Source organism: Bison bison, unplaced genomic scaffold, assembly GCF_000754665.1.
Source record: "Bison bison bison isolate TAMUID 2011002044 unplaced genomic scaffold, Bison_UMD1.0 scf7180017864491, whole genome shotgun sequence".
Classification (NCBI taxonomy): domain Eukaryota; kingdom Metazoa; phylum Chordata; class Mammalia; order Artiodactyla; family Bovidae; genus Bison; species Bison bison.
The window spans coordinates 5,257,366-5,272,077 of record NW_011495050.1 but is presented as its reverse complement, the minus strand read 5'-3'; the positions used below and the strand labels follow the sequence as shown (position 1 = coordinate 5,272,077).

The window sequence follows — 14,712 nt, the reverse complement described above, 5'->3', positions numbered from 1 at the left end:
GACAATAAACATTTTTTCTTGGTTTCTATGTTAGATGATCCACAATAAAAACTTTCTCATTTTAGAAAGTTGATATAATCCCACCTCAGAAGTGTCTGTTAAGATAAACACCGAGTGGAGCACTGAAAAGGACCTTAGAAATAACAAGGACTGACAAACTCTTAAATTTCAGAAATTACAGATGCCAGATTCAAGTTCATCATTCAACCATTTGAAATACACTATCTTACTGTTAGTGAACCTCCCACCGTCTTCCGCTTCCTAAAGAATAAAGAAAACCAGCCATGCTCTGCACGGCCAGCAGTACCTGCAATGAGCAGAGAATCCATCCTGGCAGGGGGCTGGTGCGGTTTGAAGAGTTTGGACAGATCCTCCTCAGGGAGCGGGGGTTCTCCTCGGCTCTGGCGCTGCATGTTCTCCTGCTGGCGACGCTGCTGATACTAAAATTCAGACGGGGGACGGCTGGGTTACTGTTCTCTACCCAAGGAGAAAAATAACACCTCCCTCACGTATGCGATAAGCAGAAATCCCACTGCTTTGATTCCAATCTCGGTTTTATAAACGCAACCCTTCCTAATCCTTGCCTCTAAGAGGCTAAATATGGCAACAGTCATGCCAATCAAAGAAAACTTTGTTATAAACTCTAGTGTCATTCTGAGTTCTAAGAGTCTAATCTAACTAATGATTTGGAAAAGCAAAACTGGTTATGTGAGGGGGCTTCAAAGGCAAAGAAGCTCAAGAAGAGTAAGCAAAAAGGGAGGAACTTGACCATTTATGACAACAGGGTAATAACAGCACTACAAGTATGATGCATCCTAACTTACAGAACTAAGTAATGAAATACCACAGTGTAGAATTTTTTCAACTTTATCTCTATTGACCAAAAGAACAATAATATTGATGATGTTACTATTATAACATCACTGTAACAACATACTATTATCATAATAGTAAATACTATTATTATTCTTAACAACAGATAAACCACCACAGCTGAGAATGAGTATTAGTTCAGATAACACTTCAAAAACTTTCAAACTCTGGATTCTATGATTCAACGCAGAAAAAGTGGGAGTATATATAAAGACATAGACCAACTATAAACTTACAGTTCTAATTACAATCAAGATGCTAATAGCTGTGAACTGCTTAAAACAGCAAAGGGAGTAATAGCCCATGCACAGCCTTAAAAGGTCAGGTAATGGCAAACCCAGCAGTATCCACAGGACTGGAAATAGTCAGTTTTCATTCCAATCCCAAAGAAAGGCAATGCCAAAGAATGCTCAAACTACTGCACAATTGCACGCATCTCACATGCTAGTAAAGTAATGCTCAAAGTTCTCCAAGCCAGGCTTCAGCAATACGTGAACCGTGAACTTCCAGATGTTCAAGCTGGTTTTAGAAAAGGCAGAGGAACCAGAGATCAAATTGCCAACATCTGCTGGATCATGGAAAAAGCAAGAGAGTTCCAGAAAAACATCTATTTCTGCTTTACTGACTATGCCAAAGCCTTCGACTGTGTGGATCACAATAAACTGTGGACAATTCTGAAAGAGATGGGAATACCAAACCACCTGACCTGCCTCTTGAGAAATCTGTGTGCAGGTCAGGAAGCAACAGTTAGAACTGGACATGGAACAACAGACTGGTTCCAAATAGGAAAAGGAGTACGTCAAGGCTGTACACTGTCACCCTGCTTATTTAATTTCTATGCAGAGTACATCATTAGAAACTCTGGGCTGGAAGAAGCACAAGCCGGAATCAAGATTGCCGGGAGAAATATCAATAACCTCAGATATGCAGATGACACCACCATTATGGCAGAAAGTGAAGAGGAACTAAAAAGCCTCTTGATGAAAGTGAAAGAGGAGAGTGAAAAAGTTGGCTTAAAGCTCAACATTCAGAAAACGAAGATCATGGCATCTGGTCCCATCACTTCCTGGCAAATAGATGGGGAAACAGTGGCGAGTGTCACACTTTATTTTTTTGGGCTCCAAAATCACTGCAGATGGTGACTGCAGCCATGAAATTAAAAGACGCTTACTCCTTGGAAGAAAAGTTATGACCAACCTAGATAGCATATTCAAAAGCAGAGACATTACTTTGCCAACAAAGGTCTGTCTAGTCAAGGCTATGGTTTTTCCAGTGGTCATGTATGGATGTGAGAGTTGGGCTGTGAAGAAAGCTGAGGGCCGAAGAATTGATGCTTTTGAACTGTGGTGTTGGTGAAGACTCTTGAGAGTCCCTTGGACTGCAAGGAGATCCAACCAGTCCATTCTAAAGGAGATCAGCCTGGGTGTTCTTTGGAAGGAAAAATGTTAAAGCTGAAACTCCAGTACTTTGGCCACCGCATGCGAAGAGCTGACTCATTGGAAAAGACTCTGATGCTGGGAAGGATTGGGGGCAGGAGGAAAAGGGGATGACAGAGGATGAGATGGCTGGATGGCATCACTGACTTGATGAACATGAGTTTGAGTGGACTCCTGGAGATGGTGAGGGACAGGGAGGCCTGGTGTGCTGTGATTCATGGGGTCGCAAAGAGTCAGACACGACTGAGCAACTGAACTGAACTGAACTGAATGGCAAACCAGGGTAGGCTAGTAAAAATTTTAAGTTCTTAGATTCCTAAAGAAGGGAAGTAACTTGCCTTGAGAAGATTTCTATTTACTATAAGGCATGAGAACAGAAGTTAGACAAATCTAAAAAGGGTTATGAATGGTGCTAAGAACAAATGTCAAGTGTAAAAATTTATGACAGAATTCCAAAAAAACTCTCTTAAAATTGGTTCCAGAATCAACTGTCTCATTAGTGACAGATTCTCAACTTGATCTTCCAGTTGAGCCTGAACTATAGGAAGGGCCAGTAGGAGAAAGGATCAAGATGGTTTTATTTTCCCCAGAGACATTCAACATTACTGTCTTCATCACCATCTTTTCAGTTAAAAAAAAAAAAAAGGTATTTTATGTATGCTGAAAAAATACATTTTAAATTTCAGTAAATATATGAACATTGAAATTAATTTTTAAATAAAATACTCTCAGAACAACTTAGTTGTGCTTAGAATTCTATAGTTACCAACACCTAAAGTACATTGTAATGAACAGACTAATCAAACACTCGCATGGATGTACACCCTGGAATCAACTATCTATGAACCAAATGCTAAGAATATTCTGGAGCAGTATAGTCCAAAACAGTATTCCACGAACTGTGAGAATCAATCATGTGGCCTTCAGGCAACACTGACAAAGAAAAGTATGATTGGCCAGAGCAGTATGGATGTGCATATGAGAACATCCAGGTAATCCTAGGGTTTTTCTGTATTATACTATCTGTTTCACAGCAGTTGGTCTGTGATAGGTTATTTGATAGGTTATTTCCTATCAAAATTGCTTGCTCTTAATCACAATTGCTCAGTTCTTAAAATGAACTGGAGATTGATAACTGTACTGCAATAAGCCACTAGCAGACCAATTATAGTTAGTAAAGAAATGAGCTGTGACCCTCCAGAATCTCTCTGCCTGATTTTCTCAATAAATGTAGCCCTTATTTGCATAACCTTGGCATTACCATCTGAGCTTAAAATACTAGCTCTCTTCAAGATAGGTATTATTAAGTACAACTTGCAAATAATCTATTAGGAACATATTATATAAAGAATAATCTTTTAAAATACGATACAGAGTTACCAGCTAAGAGTCAATGATTTATTAATTTAGGTCATTTTGAAGATGACCCTTGAAGCATCACACTTAGAAATGAATTCTATGTTAGCTGATTTTCCCAGATACCAACCTGATGTTTCTGCTGCTGCTGTTTACTCGTGTTCCTCATGTACGTGTTATATTTAACTATATCTTGACTCATTTCATCCACTCTGTCCATCAGCAACTGGAGTGTCTTCCCCAAGTGATTGCTGAAATATAAAGTACAGATACTGACATGTCGAACTTTTAAAGTTAAAGCTCTGCCACTGCTCTAATGTGATCTGCCATTTGCTTTAAGAAAAAAAAAAAGCACACACATACAAGAAAGCAAGGGTGGAGGAAAGAATGTGAGTCAGCACGTTATTAAACTTTTTGTATCAAACCCACAACTGTAACTACAATGGTATTTGAAATAGTTCAGTTTCTTACTGTCAGAGCATCCACATGTCAAAGCAGTAAACAGTTAAACGTAGCAGCAGCAGGGTTATCTAAAACGTGTACTTTTGGAACACCAAGTTTAACCTAAGCTCACTACTCCTTACACTTCCTTATCCCCACCACGGCCCTCCCTAACTGTGCTCCAGACATTCAGATTAGAAGTCACAGAAAGGAAGAACCAGGCAAAGAGACTTGACACTTCTGGCACGTGATTTCTCTACCTGGCAGGTTCTGAAAGAGTAACAGCAGCATTTATTCTGCAAGGCCAAATGAAGAGGGCTCCTTTCCCTCTACCCTTCCTAGAATCTGAAATATAGTCATTTTTCCATCTTTTCCTCTCCAGAAATTTCGACTGTAGCTTACTTACCAAAATCTTCTTATAAAGTGATGCTAACGGCTTGTACAATGCCCATCATATTCACTGATTTCCTCCTGCAACCATCTCCTACCATGGTGAGGCCCACTACACACAGATGTAATCTAAAAATAACTAGCTGACAAACAGGATTCACTCATTCGTTCCAAAAGACTATTTACTAAATGACTATTCTGTTCCAGTCTCAGTGCTGTTACTAAGGAGCGCTGTTAATGAGGAGACAACAGTGAATGAGACGTTCCTAGTCTTGGTCTTCACTAGCTTACAGTTGACAGGAAGAAGGGAAGAGACGAGATAGACACTTAGATAGTATGGTCAGAATATTTCTTTTAAAAGACGACAGGTTGAAAGCAAAGGATTAGAAGGCATCAGCCATGCAAAAAGTATTCTAGGTGGAAGAAAGCACAAGTGCTGAAGGCCTGAGATGGGCAACAACTAGACAGATTTTAAAATATGGGGCCTGATGTGGGAGGAACAGAGACAGGTTAGGGAGGTCAGACAAGCACGTATGAGGAACTGCTGGCTGTCCATGCAACACTCCAAGGACACAGTGCAAATGAGACCTGTGACTCTAACATGAATGGTGCCCTGGTGACATGCTGCTGCTGCTGCTGCTAAGTCGCTTCAGTCGTGTCCGACTCTGTGCGACTCCATAGACGGCAGCCCACAAGGCTCCCCCGTCCCTGAGATTCTCCAGGCAAGAACACCGGAGTGGGTTGCCATTGCCTTCTCCAATGTGGGAAAGTGAAAAGTGAAAGTGAAGTCGCCGAGTCTTGTCCGACTCTCAGCGACCCCATGGACTGTGGCCCACCAGGCTCCTCCATCCATGGGATTTTCCAGGCAAGAGTACTGGAGTAGGGTGCCAATGCCTTCTCCACCCTAGTGACACGTTTTGCCTTAAATTTTAAAATGACCACCCTGGCTGCTATACAAAGAATACACTGGAGAGTAGAAACCAGAAGATGGTAAAGAGTCAGAAAACTAAGATCACGGCATCTGGTCCCATCACTTCATGGCAAATACATGGGGAAACAAAGGAAACAGTAACAGACTTAATTTTTTTGGGCTCCAAAATCACTGCAGATGGTGACTGCAGCCATGAAATTAAAAGATGCTTGCTCCTTGGAAGAAAAGTTATAACCAACCTAGACAGCATAGTAAAAAGCAGAGACATTACTTTACCAACATAGGTCCATCTAGTCAAAGCTTTGGTTTTTCCAGTAGTCATGTATGGATGTGAGAGTTGGACTATAAGGAAAGTTGAGCGCTGAAGAATTGATGCTTTTGAACTATGGTGTTGGAGAAGACTCTTCAGAGTCTCTTGGACTGCAAGGAGATCCAACCAGCCCATCCTAAAGGAAATCAGTCCTGAATATTCATTGGAAGGACTGATGCCGAAGCTAAAACTCCAATACTTTGGCCACCTGATGCAAAGAACTAACTCATTGGAAAACACCCTGATGCTGGGAAAGATCGAAGGTGGGAGAAGCGGACAAGAGAGGATGAGATGGTTGGATGGCATCACTGACTCAATGGACATGAGTTTGAGTAAGCTCCAGGAGTTGATGATGGATAGGGAGGCCTGGTGTGATGTAGTCCACGCGGTCACGAAGAGTTAGACAGGACTGAGTGACTGAACTGAACTGACAGAAGTGCTGGAAAGAATGAAGAAAAATTAGAACACTCACACATTTGTAGTGAGAATGTAAAACAGTGCTGCCACTGTGGAAACCAGTTTGGTGGTACCTCGAAGAGTTAAACACAAAGTTACCACATGACCCAGCAATTCTATTCCTAGGTGTGTATATAAATATATGTATACACACACACTCAAAAGAACTGAAAAATCATGCTCGTACAAAAACTCGTACGTGTATGTTAATGTCTGAATTATTCAAAACAGCCAGAAAGTGGGAACAAGAAAAGGATAAATAAATTGTGATACATCCATATAATGGAATACTACTGCATCATAGAGAATAAAGTATTGATCCATGAATGAAACTTAAAGGCATTACACTAAGTGAAAGAAACCAGACACAAATGCCACTTATCATATGGCTCTATTTATATGAAATGTCCAGAAGAGGCAAATCCACAGAGACAGAAAGTAACAAGTGACTGCAAGGGGACGGGGAATGAGAATTGGTACTGAATGCACAATACTGCAAATATATTAAAAATGTATTCCTTAAAAATGGTTAAAATGGTGCCTTCCTTTTCTGTGAGTTTATCTCTGCTTTTAAAACTGCACACACACACACACACGAAATACACTGTGGTATTAGACAGTAGTGGCAGTGGCATGCACTAGCCCCGTGGCAGTTAGCACGGAGGAAAACGGGCAGAACTGAGAGAGGAATCAAGGGTGACTCCCAGTTTCCATGCCTGAGCAGATGCATGGTTGGTTACAGCACTTAAGACAGAAAAGAGCCTGAGGAAGAAACAGAATGGGAATCCTGGGAATGAGTAAAACTAGATCCAGCTAAAACATGAATTCTATATGGATTCCATCTGTAACCTAAACAAAAAGAACGCTTTGACTCTTCATCTTAAATAGCAGACAGAGCACAGGTCTGGCCTCTGTGGGTGTGTATAAATCAATCTTTTAATTCTAGGTTTGGCACTGCCTACCTTACCTTGAGAGCTTGGCCTGATGACTTAACCTAAAAATCAAGTGCTTTTTGCAAATTAAATCTTATTTAATATTTATCTTATTATAATCTTGTGAATCACCTTTAACTTTCAGATATTTCTTCTTCCTTGGAAATCAGATTAAGTATTCACTCTGGTTTTTTTTTCCAATTTCTTAATAGTCTGATTTTAATTCATCTGTAATTTGAGCTGATAGTGCAAGATGAGGATTAAAAATATTTTTCCCCCAATATCTAATCAAATGTCCAGATCGACTGATTATTTACACTGCTTTCCAAATAACTTCTGAAATTTAACAATACTGTGTCCTCTCGCATGCATTCTTTCAATATACATTACTAAGTACATACTTACTTTCCCAGTCACACTCAGAACATTCTACTGAGAAGAAAGGAACACAAAGAGAGAAGTGCAACACAGTGGTGGGAGACTATAATAGAAGAGAAGCATAAAAGATAGTTTGATAGGATCAGATGAAGACCCTCCAGATTATGTGACAGCTGTATTTTGAGTTTTTGAAGGAGTTGGAGACGGGAGCTGAAGACAAGGAACACGGGGAGGGACACTTCAGATACTGTGTGTAGGAAGCCTGTTCAGAGACACTGGCATGAAAAGTGTGACACATCTGCAGAACCACAATTAACTCAGTACATCAGAAGCTCGGAAGAAGGGCAAGATGAGGGGAAAAAGAGAGCAATGAACCTGAAGAGGCAAACAGTCACACAGCAGAGACTCTTGGAAGCCAGGGCTAGAAGTCTGGATTCTATTCTAAGGACAAAGGGGTCTCAGCCAAAATTCTAAGCAAAGGAGTAATGTGATCATACACTTTAGTTTTAGCAAGATAACTGCAATGAAAGAGGAAAAGGTCAGAAGCAGGAAATTAAGAGACTGTGAAAGTAATCAGGAAAAGAAATAATGAGCCCCTGACCGAAGGTAGCCACAGACAAGGATGTAGATGAGATCACCCCAGGAATCACATACAGGAAGACAGACCCCAAGGAACACATAGTTTAGGGATGAGCAGAGGAAGGCTGACTGTGGAGAAAGACAAAAAACCCAGTAGTAGAATCCTAGACTCAAAATATTTCAGGAAGAATCTGTTATCAGCACTTTAAATGCTTAAGAGTCTACCATATCCAGCAATATCGTGATTAAGTCATCTTGTGTGGCTTGAGCAAAAACTCTATCACAGAATAGATGGAACACTGAGTGTTTAGGATAAGTGGGAAATGAGTAAATACAGACAGTGACACGCAGAAAATCCTATTAAAAAGTTTTAAAGGAAAAAATGAAGTAAATGGTGAAAGGAAATGGATAAACTGATACAAGGTCAAAAGGTGTTCTTTTTGGAACTTCGTCTTTTAAGATGAGAGAAGCTTAAACAAGTTTAAATGTCCTTACTTATTCTTAGGAGATGCACGTTCAAGTATTTAGGGGTTAAGTATCAGGTCTGTAATTTACTTTCAAATGGTTCAGGGAAGAACCCATTTATGTCTACAAAGAGAGTGGGTGCAAAGGTATACAAGTAAAGGTTTATGCATGTTTATTGTATGACTTAACATTCTTTCAATTTTTCTCAAGAGTCAAGCATTTAAAAAAAAACTTTTTATTTTTTTTAAATGGAGAAAGCCAGTCAACAAATGTAACAGAAAAGAATCAGTACAAAGAGGAACTGGAGATACTCAGGAAAAAGGGTGCAGAAAAAGAGAGACCAGATGAGACCTCAGAGAGACCCTGAACTCTCATGTCCACCAGTGAAAGAATTGAAGCCCAAAGAAATACGAAATACTGTAATTCACTACAGGATTATTTGTTATATAAGTCATTTATATCCTGAAGTGCAAAGAAATTCAGAGAAGGGAAAGGTCAGCCCCAATCCTTGACTGGGTGATGGAGGAGAGGGTAGAGAGACAGGAAAAAGCCACTGAGGAGAATTACTGCCACTGCAGAGAAACATCGAGTATTTGTTTCCAGATCTTGTATCCGGGAGTCTGACTGCACCGATTTCAGCAACAAGAAAGGTACTACCAGAACAGACCTTCCCTCACCACCAAAAACTGTCTTTCATGTAAAGTACTAACGTCACGTGTTATATAGGCAAATGTTATACTGGAAGAGCGCAAGCACAGGTATGCGGACTGTAAACATCTCATAACAGTCTATTACAAGAATGCTCTTCAGAAACCTAACCAGCAAGAAATACTTGAAAATCTGCACAGTTCAGGTCTTGAAGGGTAAAAGGAATTAACAATAATACAGAACTGTTTCACAGATAACGTTCACAGGGAATCAGATACATTACCAAGAGCAACTTTATGGGGATCTTTTCAGTACCAGTGCAACCAGAATACTGAAACAGAGTTACTCTTCAGAGTCTCAATAATACAGTCTTTTCTTTTATTGCCCAGGAAACAAAGAACTGGAAACAGATAACTTAAACAGATGTGAACCAGGACGCACAGTGATAGGCCTGCTCTGGCTGCAGTGTCAATTTGTCCTTACTATCCTTCATGTATGATGCCCGCACTTAGTTTATTTTTTAAAGAGGAAAAAAAACAGATTTTTTTTCATGTGTGAAAAACTGAAGGCTTGTGTAACACATTTTTAAAAATTAATAAAGGCTGTTATGAAATAACTACACCAAAACTTCCATCTAATAAAATTGAGAATCAGAATTTTTCAAATGAAAGGGAATGTAGTATGTTTTATTCATAGCATAGAGCAAATTTATCAGGTAAATCAAAAAACTGATATACACATATGGGTTGTGAAAAGCAAGACCAAGCAAAGTGTTTATGGAGCTACTTCAGAATGATTTCTGAGGCAGTTTCTTAGAAAAAATTTGTATGGCAAATAATGATTAACATCATCGTGCTACTAATGTTAGAAATTAAAATCTGAGAGGCATGAAGGTTACATTTATTTCAGTGTTTTAAATTAGTATTATCAATTCGGGTCAATGTAGCAGTCCATTAATATAAGCACAGCTTCAGGGTTGCTTCTTTTTTTCTCCCCAAAGGAATAGCAATTTACCCTTTTAAATAGCTTCACATGGAAAGCAAAGGCCTTTTCCTATTTCACATAAAATACAGAAGATAAAAACTATAATAAAATAAATATTTGTCCTGATCTTAGTTGCTATGGTGAACTAGGAACAGTTTCTTGGCTATTATAAATGCTGCTTTGGACAGACAGACATTGCAGACCAGCTCACTGGTAATGGGAAAGCAGAGAAGGGCTGTATTTGTTTTGTATGATCAATAAAGGAAGCTTGGGAAAAGGTGAAGACATAAATTATATAAGCAAAAGCTTTCACATAGTAAATTTAAAATTATTATATAACTATATACTTAATACATCAAATTGTAACCTTGCATGTTGAAAAAGGTTCTTAGCTCAGTGCTTTAAATACAGGTGTGCCAAGTGTGTTTGTGAAAGCAATCAAGAAAAATATGACCTTCTAAAAGAGACAAATTAAAGGACTATTATGAATGTATGTTTGCAGTCAAACAGTACACTCTTTAGTGCCAAATGAGCCTTACAACCTGGCTGTATTACTTAGCACTCCGTTTACCATCCAGTTTCCATCTCCTTCCTCTGTAAAGACTTTCTAATGGTCTCTGTGATGAGTTCAAGCAATGGGAAGGTGGTTCTTCAACCACAGCCCCACCCGTCCTGGTGCATGGACAAGAGCACTGGGCACACTGTGCTTCCGGGTTTATCCTCACTTGGCTTATACTGAGGAAGCACAAAGCCTGTATATTCTTTTGTAAAGCTTCTATCTGGGATAACTAAAAATCTGATGAATACCTGAGCTTCTGTTCCAAGCTGGCTGCTTTAAGAAAACACACCTTGTTTTTCATTCAGCAGCTGCATATTCATAGTTTACCTACACCTACCTGCTGATAGCTTCCTCCCGCCACAGAGAACAATCACTAGCATCAAGCTTAAAGAGCATTTAGGAGGAGCCACTCCAGTACTCTTGCCTGGAAAATCCCATGGATGGAGGAGCCTGCTGGGCTACAGTCCACGGGGTCGCACAGAGTCGGACACGACTGAGCGACTTCACTTTCACTTTTCACTTTCATGCTTTGGAGAAGGAAATGGCAACCCACTCCAGTATTGTTGCCTGGAGAATCCCAGGGACGGGGGAGCCTGGTAGGCTGCCGTCTATGGGGTCGCACGGAGTCGGACATTGACTGATGCGACTTAGCAGCAGCATACTTGACTCTGTTCATATTTCTGTTAAAAGCAATAAATGAGGGGAAATGAAACATTAATTCCATAAAGGAAATACCCTGTTTTGGCACACCTCAGTCAGCATTTTACCAATATAATAAATAGTATCTTAGCAACTAGATAGCTAAGGCAGTCAGGATGGGGCAAATTATGTTACCACTGGCTAAGAGAGCAAAAACCAGTGTCAGGTTCAGAAAATTCTAATTTTGATTGAAAATTCAAGTGGAAAGTTTACTGCTATACAGAGTCTACATCTGAACAAGGGCAAGTGCCACAGTAAAACAAACAAGCATTTCTGGTTTTCTCCTACACATTATTAAGTATCCAGACATAATACCATAGCCTCTAATGTTCGTGTACAATAAATAAGGCTGAGCCACATCAAAAAACCCCTCCTCCATGGGCATTTACCATCTCAAAGCAAAAATGACACGGCAAGGCAGCTGTCAGCTACAATGACAAGAGGTAATTAGTATTCAAACCTCATCTCACTTTATCAATAACCATGGTGCTCTTCCGGGCTTCCCTCATGGCTCAAACAGTAAAGAGAATGCCTGCAAAGCCAGAGACCTGGCACTGCAGGTTCAATCCCTGAGTAGGGAAGACCCCTGGAGGAGGGCATGGCAACCCACTCCAGTATTCTTGCCTGGAGAATCCCATGGACCGAGGAGCTTGGTAGGCGGCAGTCCATGGGGTCGCTAAGAGTCAGACACGACTGAGCGACTTCACTTTCACTTTTCACTTTCACGCACTGGAGAAGGCAATGGCAACCCACTCCAGTGTTCTTGCCTGGAGAATCCCAGGGATGGGGGAGCCTGGTGGGCTGTCGTCTATGGGGTCACACAGAGTCGGACACGACTGAAGTGACTTAGCAGCAGCAGGACAAGTACTACGTGCTGTTACTATGTCTTAAGAACCTCCCAACATGCTTAAGTCATTTTTCCCCCCTTGTTTCACAGGTAATGTCTAAATTAAAAAATCTTTTGCAGAAAGTGATTTTAAAAAAAAGGGGGGGACTTTTCATGAGACAGGGTTGCTTACCTGCTGGCAAGACTGAGCAATTCATGTTTGTCTGCTACAGCTGACTTCTTCTCTAGCTCCCACATTAGAACGTTGATCAGATGTGAATTTTTAATTACAATCGGCACTTCTTCAAACATGTGCTCAAAGGTGATATTTCCCTTTTTCAATCTGCAAAGCATGTTAAAAATACTTTATAGTCTGGTGGTCAGAAGTAAGTGTTAAAGTGACTATTTCATACATTTTACATTTTTCCTAATTACAGGCCCTCTTCAGGGTTTTTGTTTGTTTCATTAGCAATCTTTAAAAAAGGGAGAGAATTACAGAATCAAGCACAAGTTGAGTGATTTGAACAATTCGGAAAATGATCTGAGTTGGAGCTGTAAGACCAGAAAATAAGACTCTTGGCCACAGAAACAATTCTTTCTTCATAATCAGGTATCTTTGAAATTCCACATACTAAAAAATGCAAATGTCATATGAAATTATGCTATATAATCTATATCTAAAATATTTAAAACAAACAGCTAGAAAAGAGAAATACTCTCATTCTTGGAAAGTTCACTTAAAAACCAACTGAACTCAAAGAGATTAACAATGAGCAGGACACTCACAGGCTATTCCACACACAATGGTTGAAAACACAGCAAGAATACAACTTCTCACAGTTTAATTATAATTACCATACCCAGGAGATGTTCATGAGTTAGCTTTTCTTTTAAAATTCTTTGTATGTTAATTTCTTTAGGAGCCAAATGGGAAATTAGTCATGAACTGTCTGTCCCAAATGAAGTCAAAGCCACTAACTTTAATTTATTAAGAAATACATATTCCTATAATTAACAGAAAATGAAAGAATTCGAAATTTAAAAAAATTTTCATGTAAATATCCCAGTGCCATTATGCAGGATCACAAAACAGCTTTAAAATTAGTTCTCTGCATTCCTGTCACCTATAAAAGTTCCCAAAAGCCACACTCCTTACTAAACCCTTAAAACGTTGTCTTTCCACACCCCGTCCCCCACAATGAAACAGGAGGTCAGAAAATAAGACAAACGGCTCACAACTGTTCTGACACAGAGCTTACAATCTGACAGCCGCTGAATACTCATCCCATCTCCTTTTATTTAATCATGTATTTCTTCAAATCCAGTAGCTAATTAATTCTCATTCTAACTGCATTCACCCATGGTGAGAACAACAGATGAGACATTCCATAAAGAACAGTTTAAACATGGAAAGGGAGAGATCAAGGAGCACTCAGCCATGCAGACACTTCTACCGTCCACATGTCAGAAGCATTACCGCACTACCGCCGAGGACTCAATTCGTGTGGCAAACTAGTATCTTAAAAGAAAAATGCCCAGTCCTTAACATATGCCTTATAGGCCCCCAAACACTTACGCTTCGGGAGAAAAATCCTTTTCTTTACAAACTTCCATCAATTTAGGAGTCAGTCTGTATGCCTTTAGTGAGAGAGACCCTTGGGCAGTTTTTATGGGATCTCAAATAAAGAAAAGAGAAAGAAATTACTAAGAATTTTGTCACTACCAGTGCTCAAATGACACTGGTTCTGAGCACATTCTGTTAATTATTGTACAATCTTAGCAAAATGAAGATCAAAATAAACATAAATGAAGAATAAAATAAAAATCAATGAAGATCAGAGCACAATCTGAAGCAGATTCAAAGCAATATAGCAAACGCTAAGTGAAAAACTATCATCCTACTTATACTAGGCAGAATAACTTCCACCTGAAACTATAAATATAAGATACAAAATACAGTTATTTTCAGATCTACTCAACTGGAACCAGCAATCTTGACAAAAATTAAATACAGCATATGTTCCATACATCTTATATATATCTTGCATAATTAAAAGCAAAATACTAATATTAAATATGAAAACTCCCTGGATGCACTTGTGTATTTCCTCTGTCCCTAATTTAAATGAATGGCCCTACAAACACTTTATCCATCCTAATAATCACTGCTCACATTTTTTTAGTTAAAGCAAATTCTAAAAACAAAACCACTAAAGTCAAGGTGCAATCACAAGTGTCTTTTTAGCTTTAAAGAAACTAATTTTGTCAAAACTAACTGCTTAAACACTCCAAGAGTAAGGGAGCTTAGCACTTGCTGCATGATAACGGCTCCGGCATGCCAATATTCGCCTAAAACCTGTGTTAACATTCATGTTGCCTGAAACTTAACACAGTGAAACTTTTAGCAATAGGTGATAAAATGAAAACCAAAATAGATTGAAACAAGTGG

General features: G+C 39.4%; 1 protein-coding gene across 1 annotated transcript in view; it reads right to left on the bottom strand.

The window, feature by feature from the left end:
• Window positions 1-14,712, bottom strand: part of EIF3H (eukaryotic translation initiation factor 3, subunit H) — a 97,748-nt gene that overhangs the window by 1,630 nt on the left and 81,406 nt on the right. The window contains exons 4-7 of the mRNA XM_010863430.1: window positions 13,840-13,939; window positions 12,457-12,606; window positions 3,796-3,916; window positions 308-440 (exon numbers count right to left, since the gene is read on the bottom strand). Of these exons, the coding sequence (XP_010861732.1) occupies window positions 308-440; window positions 3,796-3,916; window positions 12,457-12,606; window positions 13,840-13,939 (504 nt within the window). The remainder of the gene's footprint in view (window positions 1-307; window positions 441-3,795; window positions 3,917-12,456; window positions 12,607-13,839; window positions 13,940-14,712) is intronic.